Source organism: Talpa occidentalis, unplaced genomic scaffold (genome assembly GCF_014898055.3).
Source record: "Talpa occidentalis isolate TD23 unplaced genomic scaffold, MPIMG_talOcc4v2.1 talOcc4.2, whole genome shotgun sequence".
In the NCBI taxonomy this organism is placed as follows: Eukaryota; Metazoa; Chordata; class Mammalia; order Eulipotyphla; family Talpidae; genus Talpa; species Talpa occidentalis.
Window position 1 is genome coordinate 26660455 of NW_023602073.1, and position 22787 is coordinate 26683241.

At 37.1% G+C, this 22787-nt stretch overlaps 1 protein-coding gene across 1 annotated transcript in view; it reads right to left on the reverse strand.

Moving 5' to 3' along the window:
* Nucleotides 1–22787, reverse strand: part of TMEM170B (transmembrane protein 170B) — a 43708-nt gene that overhangs the window by 9237 nt on the left and 11684 nt on the right. The window contains exon 2 of the mRNA XM_037519223.2: nt 20459–20629. Within this exon, the coding sequence (XP_037375120.1) occupies nt 20459–20629 (171 nt within the window). The remainder of the gene's footprint in view (nt 1–20458; nt 20630–22787) is intronic.

The following is a 22787-nucleotide window of genomic DNA, read 5'->3' on the forward strand; positions in this document are numbered from 1 at the left end:
GGTGGTGTGGTGTAGTAACAACACCTGAAGGAGGAAATCCTATACCTCTAAAACACAAACAATATTGTAAACTGTTACCTCAATAAAAAACCAAAACCATAAACCTTAAGAAAATATGCTTGTAACCTTAGGAACAGAGGACTACCTACTAGCACTCAGAAAAGAGCAATAACCACAAAGATTTGACTACCAAGGCAGACTAGAAAAATTCTGCCATGTGTAACAATGTTTCGTATCCAGAATATACAGGGACAAACACACAAACAATAATCAATGTAATATATTTTTACAATAGCAAAACAACAAAAACAAAAGGAAAAACCCCTAACTTCATCAATCAGTAATAGCTAATCTACACTAAATCCAAAGAAACTTGTGTAATTTCAAAAGTAAAATACAGAACTGTGAGAGGTGACACAGAAAGAGCTTAAAATCTATCATTCACACAACATCCTTGACACTCAGGGTTTGGGGCTTAAAGACTGGCTCAATGTGGAGGCCAGGAAAACAGTGTCTGGGACATATCCTACAGGGGGTTCAGAATTTTAGAGGTGAGCAGTCATGGAAAAGCACTTTAAGAGACAAAGCAAAAAAGAATAAGAGACGCATTTTAAGGAACAGAAAAGTGAATACTCAAAACACTTCACTGTCATCTTTTCCAAATAAGCTGACTCCTTTATTTAGTACTTAGCTGTTCCAGTGAGGGAAAAAAGGGTTTTATTGAGAAAACAAAACTACTAAATAATTCATAAATCATGTTTCTTTATAATCATTCAAGGAACAAAGTAAAACCTAGAATGATGAGGTTCTCGGAGAAAAATGAGTAACACAAAGACAAAAAAAGGAAAACTCCAGAGTTTCTACAACTATGGGAATTGTTCAAAGTATTACACAGAAAAGAAAGCCAATGACTATTCTTCCAGAATACAGACACATTCTATATGAAGAAATAGTGGATAATCAGTTAGGAACCAACTTGTAAGTTACAATGTTCCCCAAAATAAGTAGATTTATAGAAGTTCCTACTCTGTTGTACCAGTTCACAACCCAGAAGCACTAGTCAGAAAAGTGAGTTCCAGTAGAACTCTTAATCTAAAAGATCTGAAAGAAAACAATTTTGTGTGTTTACTGAAACACTTTGAAAACACTACTATTAAATATTGAGCAGATAGTAAAGAGTATTTATAAAGGTCTACATAGATCACAAAAATACCAACAATCCCCAAGTACCCATCCTCCAACAGAAAAACATTATTTCCCTTGATGTTCCTGTGGTCCCTCCTCATGGTAACCAATTCTCTCCTTGAATTTGGTTTTCATCATCCTTTGTTTTCCTTCAGCTTTAGCACCTGCTTACAGTCCTAAAATAGACAGTTTTTTTATATCTGAATATTATATAAATTGCTACACAAAATATTCTAAAATTTTTGGCTCTTTAGTATATGCATGAAAGTTATGTGTTGTTTGTGTGCAGCTGTAATTCATGTATGTTCAATGTTGCACAGAATTTCACAACTTATTTTATCCATTGTATTGTCACTGACCCCTGGCACACACATAGTCAAGAGTTTGTCATACAAGGGTAAAAGCACAATTGCTTAGTTTATGGGCATTTTCAAATTTACTAGGTTAATGCTGAATTTCTTTCCAAAATATTTGTAACAATTTATATACTTAGTGAGTCCACATCTTTAGTAGCAAAGAATTAAAAAAAAACAAATCTGTCAATCTGATGGATGTTCTTGCTGTGATTTATTTGCATCTCCCTGATAGTTAATGTGACAGTTTTCCTTCACATATAATGGTCACTAGTGTTTCTACTTCTATGAAATGCTTGTCAAATCTTTTGTCCACTTTTCTATTGGATTATCTGATTCACAGGAATAGCTTATATAGTTTGGATATTAATCTTTTTAGTATATGTTAACAAAGATCTGTCCCCGATTTGCTTGTTAAGTGTTCTCTTTAACAGGTCTTGCTGAACAGACAGTTGAAAGAGTACAAACAGTATGGTTTTTGTTTTCTTGTTGAAATATGAGGCTAAAATATGGAAGAATAAAGAAGACAAAAGTGCCAACAGGATGTTTAAAATAAATGATACCTCTTTGGGACTTTCACTAGAAACAATGGTGCAGGGTGTGAGAGGATTCAGCAGAGACAGAGTGGGGAGCAAAACAGGCAGATCTACTGAAACACACTGCTGGGCCTCCCTGGTGGTACAGGCAGTTGAGCGCTATGCTGTGAAGTGAAGCTGTCCACAACCTCTGCAGCCAGGGTTCGATCCCAGCTGGCCAGCGAGAATCTCACCTGGCGAAGCAAACCTTTCCTGTCTCACCACTGCAGGGGTGACACCCAATGAGGGGACAGCAGTGTCTTCGGTCCACCTGCCTATTCTGTTCCCCGCTCTGCCTCTGACGAATTCTCTCACCCTCCTGCACATCTGGCCTGTACCCCGGTTCTTGTATAAAAATAAAAATAAATCTAAAGAAAAGAGGGCCTCCCCTGGTGGCGCAGCGGTTGAGCGCTGGGCTGCGAAGCTGCCCACAGCCTCTGCAGCGCCGGTTCGATCCCCGGCTGGGTTCAATCCCCGGCCAGCAGTAAGGGTCCCACATGGTGCAACAGACCTCTCCTGCCGCGCCCGCTGTTCCCCTCAGCAGTGTATTTCATCACTCTGCCTGTTCTGTTCCCCGCTCTGGCTCTGGTGAATTCTCTCACCCTCCCGCGCTTCTGACTGTACCCAGTGCTTGTATAAATAAATAAATAAATCTTTTTAAAAAAAGAAAGAAAGAAAAGAAAGGAAAAGGAAAGGAAAGAAAATACACTGCTAAGGAGAGCAGCAGGTGAGAGAGGAGAATAGAGGTATGCTGCACCATATATGGGTTAGCTCATTGGCAGGGGTTCGAACTTAGGCCACCAGTGGCTGGCTATAGCTTGATAGTGCAAGATTTTAACCTCTGCAACACCAGGAAGGCTCAAAGAAAAAAGATTTTTGCCAAAGAACATATATCATTGGTCAATGAGCACATGGAAAGATGCTCAACATCTTTAGCATTAGGGAAATACAAATCAAAACCACAATGAGGTACAATTTCACTCCTAAGAGGATACCTGAAACTTACAGACATTATAACAAGTGCTGGTGAAGATGTAGAGAAATGGGAGCCTTGAACATTGCTGAGGAATTATAAAATTGTGCTTCCACTATGTAAAACAGTGTGGCAGTTCTTCAAATTATTAAACACAGAATTACTGTATGACCACAAAATTTCATACCTAAGTATTTATCTAAGAAAATGAAACTGCATGTTCACACAAAAACCCATATACATATGTTCATAGAGCATTATTAACAGTAAAAAAGTGGGAACAATGCAAATGCCCATCAACTGATGAATGCATACAAAAAAAAAAAAATGTGTTATCTTCACTGGGAAACTAACACTAAAGAGAAATGAAGTACTGATCTACAGTCAAGTGTCAATGGACAAAGCTTGAAAACGGTATGCATAAGTGCAAAAACCCAATCAAGACACATATTTTCAGATTCCATTTATGTATTTCAGAATAGGCAAATCCACACAAACAAAAAGCAGATAAGGGGTTGCCAAGGCTAAGGGCAGGGAGGATGGGGATAACTAATATAGCCACAGGGTTTCATTTTGAAGTAGTAAAAATGTTCTAAAATTACACCATGGTGTTATACACAGCTCTGAATATACGAAAACCTACTTAACTGTATACTTTCAAAGTGTGAAATTTATGATAATGGAATTATATCCCAATATAGTTATTAAAACCAAACAAAAGAAAGAACAACAACGAAAACAGATCTAAACCTACATGGACAAGGGAGAATAGAAAAACAATTGCAGGCGGAAAGATGTCAATATACAGTAACAAAGTGCTTGCTGAGAGGTATACCATGAAGTGATTAGATTTGCTTTCCATATTTCCTTAGTGAAAGCAAATAAAAAAACTAAAAAAGGCTTATTTAATTTCAAGTGTGTTCTGCTTTTCAATATAATATTGGAAGTCCTAGCCAGAGCAATAAGACAAGAGAAAGACATACAAGGAATCCAAATAGGAAAAGAAGAAGTCAAACTATCACTATTTGCAGATGATATGATAATATACATAGAGAACCCCAAAAACTCCACAGAAAAACTAATTCAACTAATCAATCAGTTCACTAAAGTGGCAGGATACAAAATCAACACGCAAAAATAAGTAGCCTTCCTATACACCAACAATAAATCTGAAGAAGAATTAAAAAAAAAATCCCTTTTACTATAGAAACAAAAAAAATCAAATACTTGGGAATAAATCTAACAAAAGAGGTAAAGGACCTATACAAAGAAAATTAAAAAACACTGTTAAAAGAAATAGAAAAAGACACAAAGAAATGGAAAGACATTCCCTGCTCATGGATTGGCAGAATAAACATTATTAAAATGGCCATCCTACCAAAAGCAATATACAGATTCAATGCTATTCCAATAAAAATTGCAATGTCATTCTTCAAAGAAATAGAACAATTATTGATGAAATTCATATGGGACCACAAAAAACCCCGAATAGCCAAAGTTCTCCTGAAAAAAAAAGAAGGGAATGGAGGCATCACACTCCCAGACTTCAAACTTTACTACAAAGCCATAATCATCAAAACTGCATGGTATTGGAACAAGAACAGACACACAGTCCAATGGAATTAAATAGAAAATCCAGAAATAAACCCACAGATATATGGTCAACTAATCTTCGACAAAGGAGCAAAGAATATGCATTGGAGCAAAGAAAGTTTGTTTGATAAATGGTGCTGGGAAAACTGGGTTGCTACATGCAAAAGAATGAAGCTTGACTACTACCTAACATCATGCACAAAAACCAACTCAAAATGGATTAAAAAACTAGACATAAGACCTGAAACCATAAAATACATAGAAGGAAATATAGGTGAAACACTCCATGATATGCACATCAAAGACATATTTACAGACACATCACCCAAAGCAGTGATAGTGAAGGCAAAGATCAACAGCTGGGACTACATCAAATTAAAGAGCTTCTGCACAGCAAAAGAGACAATAACAAAAACAAAGAAAAACCCCACCGACTGGGAGAACATTTTTGCACACAACACTAATGATAAAGGACTGATGACAAAAATCTACAAAGAGCTGATGAGACTCAACAAAAACAAAGAAAATAATCCAGTCAAAAAATGGGCAGAAGAGCTAAAAAGAAACTTCACTGAAGAAGAAATGCAAATGGCCAACAGGCATATGAAAAAATGTTCAACATCACTTGTAATCAGGGAAATGCAAATCAAAACCACAATGAGATACCATCTCACACCAGTGAGAATGGCACATATTTAAAAAACTAGCAACAACAAATGTTGGCGAGGTTGTGGAGAAAAAAGGAACTCTCCAGCACTGTTGGTGGGAGTGCAAACTAGTCCAACCACTATGGAGAGCTGTGTGGAGATTTCTGGACCTACTAAACATAGAGCTTCCATATGATCCAGCAATTCCACTCCTGGGTATTTACCCAGAGGACACAGAAACATCAATTCCAAAGAGCACCTGCACACCTATGTTTATAGCAGCACTATTTACAACAGCTAAGCTTTGGAAACAACCCAAATGCCCAAAAATAGATGACTGGATAAAGAAGATGTGGTACATATACACCATGGAATATTACTCAACATTCAAAAAAGATAAACACATGCAATTTGCAGCAACATGGATGGCACTGGAAGGGATCATGCTCAGCAAAATAAGCCAGAAAGAAAAAGAAAAATACCAGATGGTCTCACTCATAGCAGGAATCTAGAAAACTTAAATAAGGGACCAGGAAAAAGAATAACTATAAGAAAGAAAATATCAAAATCAACAAATTAACTATGAACAAGAGACACTCTATGAGGGGTGGGGGGCGGGGAAAGGAGGACTTGGGGTAAAAATAAGGGGGTTGTAATTGTATGGGGAATATAAAAAAATTAAAATTAAAAAATAAATAAATAATAAATATAAAAAAATAATAATAATTTCAAGTGTGTTGAGTTCACCAATTTGTGCAGTTAGAGCACCAGCAGATTGCCATCCACAGGTTGAATCTGACCTACCACCCGTTTGTGTACAACACGCCTACAAAGAATGGTTTTTATATTGATATTTTTGAGTGGTTGGAAAAAAAATTATTCTTTAGAATGTTTCATGTTACATGAAAATTATATGAAGTTGAAATTTTAGTATCAATAAATGTTTTATTGGCATACTCCTTTCTGATATTGAACATTTACAGTGTGTGTAGTTTTGGTCTTGTACAGTCTTTATCTTCTTTGGCATCAGGATTACATGTTAAAAAACAGATCTCACCCTAGCTTTTACTATTTCCATTTTGTACAATAATTTGGATAAAATAGGAACTAGATGTTCCTTGGTAGAATTCCTCTATAAGCCCAATTTGGACCATGTAGTTCTTTTGGGAGATAACATTTCAAGTGTTTAAAATTACTTAGTGTCCTATTCATATTTTCTATTACTTATTGTATGTCAGAAAATAGATCTGTTCAAAGAAACTGTCATTTCTGTAATTCTCTTATTCTTTTTCTTACCTTTATTATTTGGTCTGTGGTTATTCTATTTTAGTCTGTATTTTGCATTCCTACCATAAGTCTCTTTTAAAGTTGGTTTTCCTGTGGTCTATATATCGTATTATCTTTCAGAGCCAGGTTTTTTTTTCTTTTCTAATCTCTCATAAACTTAATTTACAGACCTTAACAGCATTTCTCTACACTGACAAAACAATGCAATAAATAAGACCACATGCAAGATAACCATATATAATACAATGAATTTAGGGATTAACTTAACAAAAAACATACAACCCTCCTACTAAGAAAACATTTTTAAACTTAAAGAAATGGAAATGCCTTATATGTTTTTGAGTTGGATAAATTTAACATGTTAATCCTTCCCAAACAAAAAGAAGAGTTACTCTTTTTGAGGAACTCAGTAGATACACTCTAAAAACAGTATGAAAGAATAAATTTCCAAGAATAGTTATGTTAACTTTAAAAAAATAAAAAGGAATTAGAGAGTACCCGTTCTAACAGACATTAAGACATACTATAAAACCTTGGGATTAAAAAAATGTAACCTTGCTGCCAACAAAGATAGTTAAAAAGACTAATGAATCAGAACTGAGTTCAGAGACAGATCCATGTAACTTAAGGAGATAATACACACACAAAAAAAAAAAAAAAAAAAAAAAAAAAAACAGGCCACTACAAACCACTACAAATAAATGATGAATTTTTTGGTATATTAAAAACTGACTTACTATTATTTGGGAGGAAAACAAAATACACCTGAAACCTATCTGATACCAACTACAGAAGTAGACTCTAGACCAGGGGCAAATTATGACCTGAATGCTATAAAAATATTTTTGTAAATAAAGTTTTATTGGAAAAAGTCATGCTATTTATTTACATTGCTTTTTTAACAATATATAACATAATAGCAGAGTTGAACAGTTGTAACATTAGATCTCTGGTTTCAATGTTTAAAATATTTACTACAATGGCTTTTAAGAAATTATTTGTAGACTCTTGCTAGAGATGAATTAAACACATTAATATAAAAGATAAAACTACAAAATTAACAGGAGAAAATATGTCAGAATATCTTTTACCTCAGAGTGGGCAAAACCCTCTTAAATAAAACTAAATTATAAATAACAGGGCAAAATTCTTTAATATGATTACACAGAAATTAAAAATTTCTCCTCAATAATAACCATCATGGATGAAACACCGAAACAAGTTATTTGCAAATATTAAAACCAACACAGACCAATGTTTCTAATATACATCTATAATTTAATAAAAAGAAAACAAAAACTACAAAAAAAGCATAAAATTTAAGGAGGAAATTTGCAGAAAAAGAAATCTAAATATATCATGTATAATAAGAGATATTCAAACTCATTGGTAACCATAGAAAAGAAAATTAAATAATGAAATGTTATTTGATATCTTCAGACTTGCTAAAATGGCAGTGGACAGAGACCCAGTTTGATCCAATTCTGGTATTAACTATTAATGCAAATTAAAATAAATCACTCTATTCTGGAAATAAAAATCTAAGAAGTAGCAGCATATAATAGACATGTATCTACAATCGGTGATATTCACAAGTGATCCAGCAATCATTTGCTGAGTTGAATATACAGCTATGAATGTTGTGGTCCTCAGGAATTGCATTAATATAGTTAAATATTCACATTGGCTAGTTTGTTAATTTAAGGGTTTTCAGGTCAGGAAATTGGCCAGAAGAAATATAAATGTTTTACTATGAACTTGAATATAAATTTTTACTTGAAAATGTGTCAGACTTACATTTATAAGGGTTTTAAAATACATCATTATCATGGATTTTATTTTTTTGTTGTTTATTTTTTTATTTTATTTTTTTAATTTAAATTTTATTTTTATATTCCCCATACAATTACCACCCCTTTATTTTTACCCCAAGCCCTCCTTTCCCCACCTCCACCCCCCAATCCCCGTAGAATGTCTCTTGTTCATAGTTATTTGTTGATTTTGATATTTTCTTTCTTATAGTTATTCTTTTTCCTGGTCCCTTATTTAAGTTTTCTAGATTCCTGCTATGAGTGAGACCATCCGGTATTTTTCTTTTTCTTTCTGGCTTATTTTGCTGAGCATGATCCCTTCCAGCGCCATCCATGTTGCTGCAAATTGCATGTGTTTATCTTTTTTGAACGCTGAGCAATATTCCATGGTGTATATGTACCACATCTTCTTGATCCAGTCATCTATTTTTGGGCATTTGGGTTGTTTCCAAATCTCATCATGGATTTTAAAATCACTGGTTTATTTTATTCTTGATTGAATTTAAAGTAGCTATATACACACACATTATTAGAGAGAAATGAAAGTAAAATTGTATTTCTCAAGCACTCTAAGTTTTACAAGAATTCATGCCAATAAATACACATATACACATACAACTTAGGGCTTCTGAATGAGATCTTCCTTCTTCACTCCGCCTCTGTTCATGGTGCCACAGTTAAAACAGATCCTTATTAAATGCAATATGCAGTCCCATTCCTGCCTCTCTGTATGACAACATGATGAGTAACTAATTTGGGTCTTTTTTCTCTGCATAGTCCTTTTATCAACTCTTTTTTCAATCCCTGTCACTACTCTAGTTCAGATCTGCCCTCAAATTCAGATTATAGTTCATGCCTTAGTCTGCCTTTCCCTTCTTGCCTCCCCACTTTCTTCTGTCCTTTCTTCCTCTCCCCCTCCTTCACTGCATTCATCCATTTAACCAGCATTTTGAGCATTAAGTTTTACTGTAGGGGAATACAGCAGTGATAAAAATAAAGTCCCAGTTCTTTGAGTTTTCTCTTGCTTCTTCACATATATGCTATATCCAGTTACAAAATAAATTTTGTCATTGAACTGCTTTGCCCCTTGCCAACTTCATTCAAAAATATCTACTTGGTTGCCATGGCCTGCAGAATAAAGTTCAGACTTTCAGGTTTGTCTTCCAAGATCTTCTATAATGTCCATTCTATATTTCCACCTGAATCTACTACTCCTCCACTATGCTTACTTATTCTGTACTTCAGGTAAATCTGAGTACTTGTTTTGAACCTTATCTATAGCAAAATGGATATCATCTGATAAACTTACAGACTAACTGTAGCAACAAAAGCAACAATAAAAACCTAAAAAGATAACACAGAAAAACCAAATAATAAATAGACTATTCAATACCTGCCACAACTATGCCTCGTGATATGGAATTGGGCTTGCCTCTCAAGGCAAGGAATATCAATCAGTCTGGGAAAAGGTGACTGTTGGACACAAAAGAAGGGAGGTCTTTCAACTCACAGAGGTCTTCATCTGATCCTGGGGCTGAAGACCACCTAGAAAGGAAGAGCTTCTTCGAGAGTCTCCAAACAAATTTAGGGATAATCGTGGGCCACAGACATATGAAAATAGACCAGAATTGGTAATGTACGCATCTACTCTTAACTGGCAGTTAGAGAACCAACAGTAGCCTAGAGAAGCAGTCAGCTGCAGGCAAAACAAAAACTAAGAGAGCAGGTGTGGCACCCTCCAGTCTCAACAGGATACGACTAAGCTCTGGCTCAAGAAACACAGCAGAAACCAGAATTTACTCTTGAACCCAAAGCCGGAGTTGTGACCTGAGTACAACGTTGAGCAGACCAGAGGGAATGAACCTGAAGCCTTGAAAGAAATGCATATAATACAGCATAGTTGAAAACCTGCAAAGAGCTCCATACTCCAGAGTGACCAGGGTAGATATGTGTCATGATTTGTATATAAGGAAGAGCAATTTTATCAATGTTTTGTTGTGTATGCACACACTATTAAGGACCAATTGGCGGTATTTTCACTTTTTAAAATGAGAACTATCACTATCATTTGTGCACCTACATTTCCCCCTAACTAGATAAGAGTGAACTCCTGTACAGCAGAACCTATATTCATGAGGTGCTTTACCCTTGCCAATTTTTACAAGGTTTTGTTTTTTCCCCACAAAATCTTTCATAACGAGTCATCACATGGTACACAAATTATTTATTCAATGAATAAATGAACTGATTTTAATCTTTTAGGTGTAAACATAATGTTAAATTTTGAAGGGACCCAACCCTGGGTCTAGTGGACAACCTAACATGCCATTTTCACAATGTCCATCTTTTATGTAGAAATCTACTTTTCCTTAAGATGTCAGTCTTTTTCAGATTAAAAACAAAAGATAGGATTTAATGAGGGTCCAACCTTTACATCGCTTCCAAAGGGAGAAGATTAGATACTATATTGTCTTTCTCTAGCATCAGCATCTTTTTGGCTCAGGACAATTTAGAGCTGGAAGCCCCTCCTTTCAATAGTTACATTCTTGGTGATGATAACTCACTATTTCTGGCTACATAAGTTACATTTGAGTTTGTGTTTGACAGAACAGTTCTCACAGAATAAAGTTTGTTTGGGCTGCTTCCCAGGTTTGGTTTTCACTTTGATCATCTAATAAACTAAGTGTTCTTGAGATTTCGTTTCTCAGTTATCAGTTTGGCAACCACAACTGGGACCCAAAGGTCTGCCTGAGACCACCTGGAACAGTAAGAGGACTGAAAATATATACCTAATTACCTGTGGGCCTTTTGAAAGCCCATCTAGCTCCCTCAGGGTGGTGGCTGAGTCCAGCCTGGGTGAGGGCGAGTTCTTATTGGATCTCAGACCTCCAAGTTCATGGTCAATGGTTCTTGAGTTTATTGTAAAATTGTTTCAGCTTGTTCAGGTAAGGCAGGTACCCTCTGCTCTCCCAGAGGAGGTATGGAATTCCAGGCTAGTGCTTAGGTTAAGGGAGTATTTTACAGCTCAAATTAACTCAGGCGCACCCTGGACTTGCAAGTGGTTCCCTAAATGGGAGGACATTACTAAAGAGATCTCACTCTAATATATTTGTGTATGCAATATAGAAAAGCAGGCTCAAGGGAAATAAAAAAAAAAATGGAATGACTGTGACTATCTCAAAACTAACTTGAATACTTAAAACTAAAGGACCCTAATTAGGGCATCCTTGGTGGTGCAAGGGGTCAAGCACAGCACTATGAAGCTATTCACAGCTTCTGCAGCTCAAGTTCGATCCCCAGCCAGCCAGGGAGCTACCCACATGGCACAGCAGACCTCTCATGTCTTGCCCGCTGCTCCCCTCAGCAGTGTATTTCAGTCAGTCTGCCTTTTCTGTTCACCACTCTGTCTCTGGTGAATCCTTTCAGTCCCTGCAGCTCTGGCCTGCAACCCAGTTCTTGTATGCATAAATAAATCAATCTTTAAAAAAAAAAAAAGGACCCTAATTAGTCAGAGGATACAGTCTCATGAATTCTGGCTTCTCAGACTTTTACTAAATGATCCACATACTGTTTTCGTATTCCCGTGGGCCATGCTTTGTTCACGTTATGTGTTGTATGCTGTTTGATCAATTGTTAAATTTGATTTGAGGTTAGATAACTGTTCTGAGCTATTTTGTGGGTAGGACATTTGGGTTCCAAATCTTGCCCTACTCACCATGCTTGCTTGGTTTTTTTTGTTTGTTTGTTTGTTTGTTTTTAATCTTGAGGTTTGGGTAAACGGAATTACCATCTTTAGACACTGTCTTCTGTGTTAAAAGAAGAATATGCACTGAGTTAACAGCTATTGCTTAGGAAATCTTGGAAGTCAAAGCCACAAACTCTTGTGGGCATGGGTCAAGCATTTAAAAGCTATTAGAACACTTTCCAACTCAAAAGATGTCTCCCAAGGGCCTCCCTGGTGGCGCAAGGGGTTAAGCACCATACTATGAAGCAATCCGCAGCCTCTGCAGCATGAGTTCGATCCCCGGCTGGCCAGGGAGAAACCCACATGGCGCAGCAGACCTCTCCTGACTCACCCACTGCTCCCCTCAGCGGTGTAATTCAGTCAATCTGCCTGTTCTGTTCCCCACTCTGTCTCTGGTGAATCCTCTCACCCTCCGCATCTCTGACCTTTACCCAGCATAATAAATAAATCTTAAAAAAAAAAAAAAAAAAAAAAAACCAGATGTCTCCCATGTAAGGTATACGTTGGTCATGAACTGAGGTAATCAGCACCATCAATATCCCCTAAAATTGGTTGGTTGAAAAAAACTTTTAATTTGCTAATTGGACTTGTGGAAATTCAGAGGGTTCTCAATCTAAATTTCTTATTGGAAAAATTGAATTAATAAAGAAAAGAGAACTGCAGAAAAGTAGAAATGTTTTTTGGCTAACCTTAAGAAATTTTAAGTAAAGTACAGGAACCTGACGTAAAATCAGGTCTTAACAAAGATCATGGCCTTGCTTTTACAAATTCTTGTCAATTGGCTTCAAGAGACTCTCTTTTTTTGTTTACAAAACGTGTCTTTTTGCAGGCTAAATTCAAAACCTCAAGTTTAAAGGCAGCTTGAGTTTGATGCCCGGCCGACCAGAGAGCTACCCACATGGCACAACAGACCTCTCCTGTTTTGGGTTTTTTTTTGAAAGAGCTAATTGGAATTGCAAAACACAAATGAGAACTCTCCTCCTATCGTCCTCATGGGCCATTACCACAGATCTACTTTTTGTGTTCTTCATAAGTAAAATAACAGGGTTGGATAAGGTATTCCTTGGCTCTTACCTTACCTTTCAGAGAACCAGACTTTGTCTCAATATGACTGACCAGAAATAAAAACTTTACTTTATCCAATGTCTCTTGCCAATCCTTGGGAAGACTATCTGACTTTTCTTTGCTTACCTTTAAAATGGTTCTATTTTTAGTCCCTAGAGGTCTTAAAGGTTTAAATGCATATTTAAAGATTTAAATGCATATACTATGCTAGTATATATTAAAATAATTCTTAGTTTCCATCTTTCATAGGACATCTCCCTAGAGAAAACTGCAGTTCAATGAATAAAGAATATCCACACTTCACCCCAAGTTCTTGGGGGGATAGGGTATCTTTGCCTTACAAATGCAGTCTTTTTTTTTTTTTTAAGTTTTTTTTTTTTTATTTATACAAGAGCCAGGGTACAGGCCAGAGGCACAGGAGGGTGAGAGGATTCACCAGAGATAAAAGCAGGGAACAGAACAGGCAGACTGACAAAATACACTGCTGAGGGGAGCAGTGGGTGAGACAGGAGAGGTCTGCTCGCTGTGTGGGTTGCTCCGAGGCCAGCAGGGATTGAACCGGCACTGCAGAGGCTGTGGACAGCTTCACAGCGCTGCACTCAACTGCCTGTGCCACCAGGGAGGCCCCAAATGTAGTCTTAAAAAATATATAACTGTGGTAAGGAAAGAGAAAAAAATAACCCTGCCCTTAGGAAACTGTAATGCAAGTTTTTGGCCCCTACCTTCTTTGGAGTACAAGAGTCATTCTTAGGAGTGCAAATTATAATGTGTGAAGGGGGAAGAAAGGGAAAGCAGCAAGGAAAAGAGGGTACATTGAGATAAGCACAAGGCAGAAATAAGGAACTTTTCCATGGCATCATTTTGGGGGCACATCTGTCAATTCACAGATAAGGCAATGTGCATACCTAACTTTTGCTCTCTGAGAGGTAATGTGCATGTGAGAAAGTTACAAGAATCTAGGAGATTAAAGATTTTACAAAAGAAAAATCCCATTTTTGTCTATGGGGCTCTCTAGGACCAAGGCTTCAGACTGTAGTTTCTTGCTGATGGCTAATGACAGAGGTTTGCAGGGATCCACTTCCACCCTTTGGTTCTGCCTCTGCTTTCTCCTGGCCCACATTTTATTCATATATCTATTTTTTTTTCTTTCATGCCTTTTACCTCTCAATGGTACTATTAAAATTTTACAACTGGTTTCTAAATGATGCCTATATAAATTCTAAACCCTGAAATATAGTACAAACTGTCCAAAATAGTTTTTAAAAAATTACAATTTGAGGATTTTTTGATGAGAACTATTCAAGATTTAATGGGTTAATTTGAAGCATACATGCCTTCAAACCATAATACTGGATGTTATACTTTTATGCTATGTTTACATCAAAATTACCTTAAGTTAGCAATGGCATCCTGAAGTTAGAAATGTCAGCTGAAAGGTAAACTTGTCTCTATAACTTTGCAATTAGTAGTTCCATTTAAACCTGTTCTTCACTGTTGTTTAAGTAATTTCTCAAATCTCTTATGGTAATTGAGGTTTTATTTTGACAATGGGAGTTCACTGAATAATAATAACTGAACTTTAGATTTACTTTCAAGCCCTTATGTAAGAGAACTAAAGAATTTAATGTCTGAGTAAAAATGTCTTAAGTCACCTTTAAAAAAACTGAATCATGTCTAAAAATTAAATCTAAGTCTTTCAATGTAAAGGGACAATGATGTAAACAGGTTATGTTTTACAAATGCTTATAAACTAGAAATTAGGAAACAAAGGTTGTAAGGGTTAGGAGGTTAATTAATATATAAAATTAAAGCTAATGGAAATAACTAGGTGAGGAGACAGAATGTATGTTTTTAAAGGCATAAAGAACAGTGATACTTTTTGCATGTCAAGATGAAAATGGTTTTTAGAATGGCATCAAAGATGGAAAAGCCAAAGAAAGTATTGATGATCTAAGAGAGGTATCTTTAAAAAAATGACCTTTATATGGCCAAGCTGGATAAAAATGACCTGTTCACAAGGGTTTTTTTTGTTTGTTTGTTTACCTAAGCTTTAATATCAGTAGTGTACTTATGTGAAACCGAAAACCAAACTTTAATTTTTTTATCTGCTTAAGGAACAAAAAATTTTTAACCGCTGTCATCTTTTTAGTGAACTGTTAAATAATTTACACTTTGGTACTTTAAGGCCTCAGGTTAGCTAGAAAGAAATGTATTGATAGTTAGCATTACTGAGTCTTGTCTGAGATATATTTTGCTCTTAAATCTTTGTCAATATAAGGGTAAGTCACTTACCCTTACTTTACAAAGTCTCTGCAAGTATGTTAAGTCCGTGACAGAACCTTCCTGATATCAAAACTCTCAAATAGTAATTAATTGAAAGAAAAAAATATATGGAAGATCATAGAAGGACTCCTAAGACACCCATAAAACTGTCCTTGTGAAAGAGAAATATTAAACAAATTGGTCCAACCTGGGTATTTTGGCATGTATTTAAATAAATAAGATTATTCTAAAATTAAGTGAAATTTCTTAAAGTCTGTTCTGATGAAATGTTACTGGTTAGTTCCGGTTATTCTGAAATACTGTGTGTCACAAAATTAGGCAAACTTCCTTGTCAACCGCAGTATCATCAAATTTTATATGGTTATTTTAAAGTCTTTTGCCATTCACAGAAGTTACTTATTCTGCTTGTATTCGGAGAAATTCACAGGAAAAGGACTCTGATAGATACTTTGGAAATACAGTTTATCATGAAACTAAGGAAAGAATTAAAGAATTTACAGGAGAAAACTGGACTTAAAAAACTTAGTATCAAGATCTCCTACATGGGAATGAATACACTATGAACTAATATTTCTCATGACTATTTGAAATAGTAGTTTTTTGTTTTGCTTTCTCCAGAAAATTTATTTTTGTTGAGCTGAGTCATGATCTGCAGCGATGGCAAATTCAGTCTTTTTGTGAGCAGAACTGAAAGGTGTGCTTTTTCCCCTGATACCCCAAAAATGTAAACTTTCCTTAAGTTTACATTTGTAATGGTAATATATTTGCATAAACCCAATAAAATGCTTTTTTTTACCCTAATAAGCTATTGGAAAACATGTTTGTATTCCTGGGGGTTTGGCTAGAATATACCAATCTGCTTTCAGGAGTGAGTCTAGGCTGACTTCAGTCTTTAAAGAAAAGACAGGCTGATATCTTGCTTTCAGGGATCACCACTTGGTAGACTCAGAAATCTCAGCACATTTTGTGGGGGTGGGGGACTCAAGAAGAAAGGAACTTACTGAAAGACACAGACAAGCAAGCAGTGATGGTGAGACCTTGGCATGGTCCTGAACTCTGAGAGGTCATTAAGAGTTTAACTAAAGATTCCTTATGAGAGGGCCTCCCTGGTGGTGCAAGGGGCTAAATACAGCACTATGAAGCTATCCACAGCCTCTGCAACACAAGTTTGATCCCCCAGTGACCAGGGAGCTCCCCACTTGGCTCAGCAGGCCTCTACTGACTCCCCACTGCTCCCTGCAGCAGTGTATTTCAGCCAGTCTGCCTGCTCTGTTCCCCACTCTGGTGAATTCTCTCACCCCTGGCACCTCTGGCCTGTACCCCAGTTCTTGTATGTATAAATAAATATTTAAAAAAAAGATTTCTTATGAGAAGTTCCAACAAGATAGATTTTAAGAAAGTGCATGATTACATTTTGTTCATACTGTGCTTATGCAAAAGAACTGGCCAAGTTTATTAGAACTAGACTAACAGTAAAACAAAATTTTACTGTATTTGGTAGAATTGGAGAGTTGAAGGAAAAAAAAAACTGATTCAACAACATATCTGGTTTTGAACATCACTTTCTGATCCTCTTAATTATTTTTCAGTGTTTGCATTCCTACCAGCAAACTGAATGGATCCTAAATTTTTCTAATATCCAGTTCTGATATTCCAAACTAAGGTTTCCAACTTTTTTCCTCCCAATCTTTTTGACTTGGATGGGCTGAAACTGAACTACCTGTTCTGAAACTGGAGATAGAAAATTTGTCAATTTCAGAAAAATTACCAAGATGGTGTGCCTAAACATAACAGTTACTGTTTTCCTGACTATCTGATGAGATCAGATTGCAAAGGAGGATACCACTGCCTTTCCTCACAATAGCTGAAGATGCTTCTAGCCTGACATCTACAAGTCTTCTCATGTTTCATGCTGCTGCCTGCACTCCTGCCAATTGAACTGGGGTTTGCTTCAATCTATAACTTTTGTTCTTCTCATTTCCTTATAACTGACTTTGATTTTTTGCTTGCCAGAAATTAAACACAACTGTTTAATTGCACTCTGAACCATCTAACAAAGGCACAATGAATAAAAGTATTGGGAAGTGCTATTTTCCTCTCCCCGATTTACATGCAGCCACCTTGGACTACAAGGCCCTGTAAGCCATGAACCACACTTCTTGATTGGAGGAGCTACTGGGAACTGGAAGTGGAGTTAAGTAGCTCCACTTAAATCCAAATACACTGCTGAGGAGAGCATTGCGTGAGACAGGAGAGGTCTCTGTGCCATATGTGGGTTAACTCCATGGCCGGGGATGGAACTCAGGCCACAGTAGCAATAGCACTGAGACTTAACCCCTAAGCCACCAGGGAGGCCCAGAAAGTATATATAAAACTATGCTTTATGCGTGTGTGTGTGTATGTATGTGTGTGTATGTGGGGTGTGCGTATATATAAAAATAATGCAGGCTCAGAGGCTTTTGCTTCTGCAACCTTATACCCTGGTATTGCTGAAAAGGAGCTTTGGAAGAGACATAGGAGGAGAGACATGTAGGAGACTTGGAAGAGACAAATAGGTAAGGGTCTCTCTGGTGGCGCATAGATGCAGCACTATGAAGCTATCCACAGCCATGGCAGCATGAGTTCAATGCCCAGCCAGGGAGCTAACCCACATGGCAGAGCAGACCTCTCCTGTCTCACCCACTGCTCCCCTCAGCAGTATATTTCAGTCAATCTGCCTGTTTTGTTCCCCACTCTGTCTCTGGTGAATCCTCTCACCTCCGTACCTCTGGCTTGCACCCCAGGTCTTATATGCATAAATAAATAAATCTTAAAAAAAAAAAAAAAGAGCGAGACATAAGTAAGAGACATGTGGGGAGGCAGACACAATGGCAGCTGTTATTTTGATTTGTATGTTTGTATTTTTCCTTCTGTCCTAGACCTGCCTTCTTTCTTGCTGTTCCCCACCAGCAAGGTGGTCATCTAAGAACTTGTGGCAGGCTTTCAGGCCTCAGCAGGCCTTCTACAAGCCAACTGTGTTTGGCTAGGCATTTGTGTACATGGGGATGTGTAATTTTCAGAGTTTTGTTAGAAATATCCTTTCATCTCTTAAGCACATCAATTCTATTATAGATCTATCACATTAAGAGTATGCTTTCTGGGCCTCCCCGGTGGCGCAGCGGTTGAGTGCTGGGTTGCAAAGCTACCTGCAGCCTCTGCAGCGCCGGTTCGATCCCTGGCCACCAGGCGAGGGTTCCACATGGCGCGCAGACCTCTCCTGCCGCCCACTGCTCCCCTCAGCAGCGTACTTCGTCAGTCTGCCTGTTCTGTTCCCCGCTCTGGCTCTGGTGAATTCTCTCACCCTCCTGCACTTCTGACTGTACCCAGTGCTTGTATGAATAGATAAATCTTTAAAAAAAAAAAAAAAAAAAGAAAGAATTAAAAAAAAAAAAAGAGTATGCTTTCTGGGCCTCCGTAGTGGCATAAGGGTTAAGTCTCAGCACTATCACTGCTGTGGCCTGAGTTCCATCCTCAGCCAGGGAGTTAACACACATATAGCACAGACCTCTCTCGTCTCACCCACTGCTCCCCTCAGCAGTGTATTTCAGTAGATCCGCCTGCTCTTCTCCCCACTCTGTCTCTGGTGAATCCTCATGCCCCTCCACCCCCACACACCTCTGCCTATACCCCAGTTCTTCTAAGCCAAAAAAAAAAGCATGCTTTCTTTGTCTTTGTGCTCAGGGATATCCAGATCCCTTTAGAACAAACAGCCTTTAACAAATTGGGGTCCCTGGTTGCCCCTCAGTCATGCTCTAACAATTGGAAGATTAAATTAAAATCTCCCAATAAATGTTTCTTTTTTTAAGAAAAAGATTTATTTATTTATACATACAAGAAACAAGAACTAGAATGTAAGCCAGAGTGTTTCTATGCAGACTCTATGGAGCCAAGCGGGCAACAAAGGGTTAAAGGCTACTAGTCATAATAGTTAAGAAGGTAAACAATGAACTGACAAACCTCTTTAGGTGAGTAGAGGTAGATTTTAAGAGTGACTTTGACTTTTGACAGAAAATATATTATTCAAGAATATAACAAAGATTAATTCTGACCAAAAAGGGGGGGAATATAAACATGGGTAAAATTTTCTGGGAACCCAGCTCTAGTGTGGTGAGCAAACTAATAAGCCATCATCAGTTTTCATCTTTTTTTTTTTTTAAGATTTATTTATTTATGCATACAAGTGCTGGGTGGAGTACAGGCCAGAGGTGTGGGGGGTGAGAGGATTCACCAGAGACAGTGGGGAACAAAACAGGCAGATAACTGAAGTACACTGCTGAGGAGAGCAGCGGGCAAGTCAGGAGAGGTCTGCTGCACCATGTGGGTAGCTCCCTGGCCTGAACTCATGCTGCAGTAGCTGCGGATTGCTTCATAAGTTGCGTCTTAACCCTTGCAACACCAGGGAGGCCCCAGTTTTCATCTTTTATTCTTATAAAAATTTACTTTGCCTGAAGTTGTAAGTTAGTCTGCTCAGAAAAAAACACAAAAATATCTAACAATGGGCTCCTAGCTTTCACAAATCTTCCAAGGGGTGAAGATTGGATCCTTCTTGCCTTCCTCGAGCATTAGCATATCTTTGGTTCAGGACAATTTAGAGGTGGAAGCCGCTCCTTTCAAAAATTGTTACATTTTTGGTGCCGATAACTACTTCTGGCTAATAAGCTAGATTTGGATATGGTCAAACAGCTATCACAGAGCAAGGTTTGGGATGCTTCCCCGTTTGAATCCATACTTTATCTAATACATCCTTTGTCAAAGTATCCCTGAGATTTTTTTTTCCCAATTAACACAGGTGAAATATGATTTCTCTGAAAAATACTCTACAAAATAGTTATAAAAATAAAGCTACCCAAACCATAAGTGTATATAAAATTAAGTCCTTGAACAAAATCAAAATCAACTTACTAGTAATCATTGCTCCAGTGATAGAAGCCAGAAATCCGATGCTGACTGCAATCACAGAGATTACTCTTCCCTGCCTATGTCTCTGCAGCATCACAAACATCAACACTCCTGCAGCACCATGGACAAACAGAGAGGAGAAGAGAGCCCAGAGAAAGATCCAGTACCACATCTCTGAAAAGAAAAGCAAAGTGTTAATAATTCTGTTGAAGCACATCCCAGAAAATTCAGTTTAACAGTGACCGTTCACGCTTTGAGGGAAGTTTAAATGGTATGATATAAAAATATCAAACTCAGTACCTAACACATAGCAATACTAAGTAAATTTCAACAACTATCATCACTACTGACTTGCATGACTTATAAATAGGAAAAGTAAATTGGAAATTTAATGTTATAAAGCTCCAAGATATTTTAAAAATATATATAATTAAAATAGAATCTCAAATGGTCTTTTAATGACCACTCTACAATTATCATTTAGGTAGACTAAGCAAAAACAACTACCCAAACTCAAACTTATGTGTTTGTGTTTTAAAAATGTTATACTACTTCTCATGGAAAAAAATACTGAATTCTGATTAGAATATCTACAATTACTTTAGGTTTCATGTTATCCTTATTATTTAGGACTACCTAATAGATCAGTATCCCTGTCAGTGAATGTGGCGTCAGATGATCTTGGTCTACTTTGGGTAAACAGATCCGCACAAGATCCTACTCATTACTGGCAAACACAGAAAACCTACTGGCTTAGGTTCAGGTGAAGAGAACTGTGGGAACAGTTAAAGCAAGAACAGATGCTCAAGAGCCCTAGATGAAAAACAGGCTACTAATGAGGACAGAAGTCGAACAGCACCACCTTTTTACTTAAGCTGACTGGGCTGTACAGCTATGTGAATACCTAGAGGCCCACTAACATCCTATCTAATAGAAGCATCTAACAACTGAGCAACAATAAAAGGCGGAAGCCAAAGGGAGACTTTGCTCTTGCTAAACAAAGTACAAAATTTCAAAAATATAATGTGAAAAAAACAAACACTGAAGCATACCATCCGTACAATCACCCAGCTTCACTGGCAAGAGACACCCCTTCTTCCTGGGCAATTTTATAAAACACTTTCAAAATTCTTCCCTATTCAAGGCTGCCCATAAGCTTCATTTTAAATTAGTTTTGCCTGGATTATTGTAGTGTGCTTGTTTACTTTAAAGTGAGATAAGAGGCAGAAGGGCTGTGCTATGATTCCATTCTCCAAACAATACCAGAAATAATACTGCTCCCAATCTGTATCTCATCAGTTCTGGTTGCCAAGTCACTCAAAAATTATCTTTGTTTTTGTTTGTAATCTTTAGACAAAATTATTTATGAGAAGTGGATTTCTCTACGTATCTAGATAATATTAACTAAGTAAAAACAAGTCAAAGAAGGTACATATCATATGATTTCATCTGTTTAAGAGTTATTTGTTAGGGCCTCCCTGGTGGCGCAAGGGGTTAAGCACCACACTATGAAGCAATCCACAGCCTCTGCAGCACGAGTTCGATCCCCGGCTGGCCAAGGAGAAACCCACATGGCAAGGCAGACCTCTCCTGTCTCGCCTGCTGCTCCCCTCAGCGGTGTATTTCAGTCAGTCTGCCTGTTCTGTTCCCCACTCTGTCTCTGGTGAATCCTCTCACCCCCCACACCTATGGTCTGTACCCCAGCTCTTATATGCATAAATTTTTAAAAAAAAGTTATTTGTTACATGTATGGAAAATACATAACTAGAAGACTTACAATGGCTATCTTAAATATAGGAAATGAATGTTTCTTTTCATACATTCTTTACTGTTTATTTTTAGCAATCTTGCCTGATTTTTTAAAACTTTATATTGCAAATAGACTGTCTTTAAAAATAGTTTTTCACTCCAGAATTCATCAAAGGAAAAGACGCTCTGCTAGGTCAATGGTTCTCCACCAGCTTGCTCACAACAATTGAGAGCAACTAAAACAATCTCTGGAGGTGGGGACTAAAAATCTGTATTTACCAATTCTACCAAATAACCATGACATGCAACTGAGATGGAAATCACTCCTCTCGGCTAAAGTTACATAAGAGGTATTTATTTAAAAATTATGAGTCATAAAAACAAAACCTATCTTATTAGACAACTACATATATTTTTAATCTTCTATAGAATTACATTACCTTCCTATTAATATCATTAGTAATTAGACACTAAAAACATGATAGTACTCAACTCTATAATCTTGAAGCTAAAAAATATCGTATCAATAAGACTGTATTTTGAGACTGTTCACAATTTTCCATTTTCTTCATAAAAACGGTTC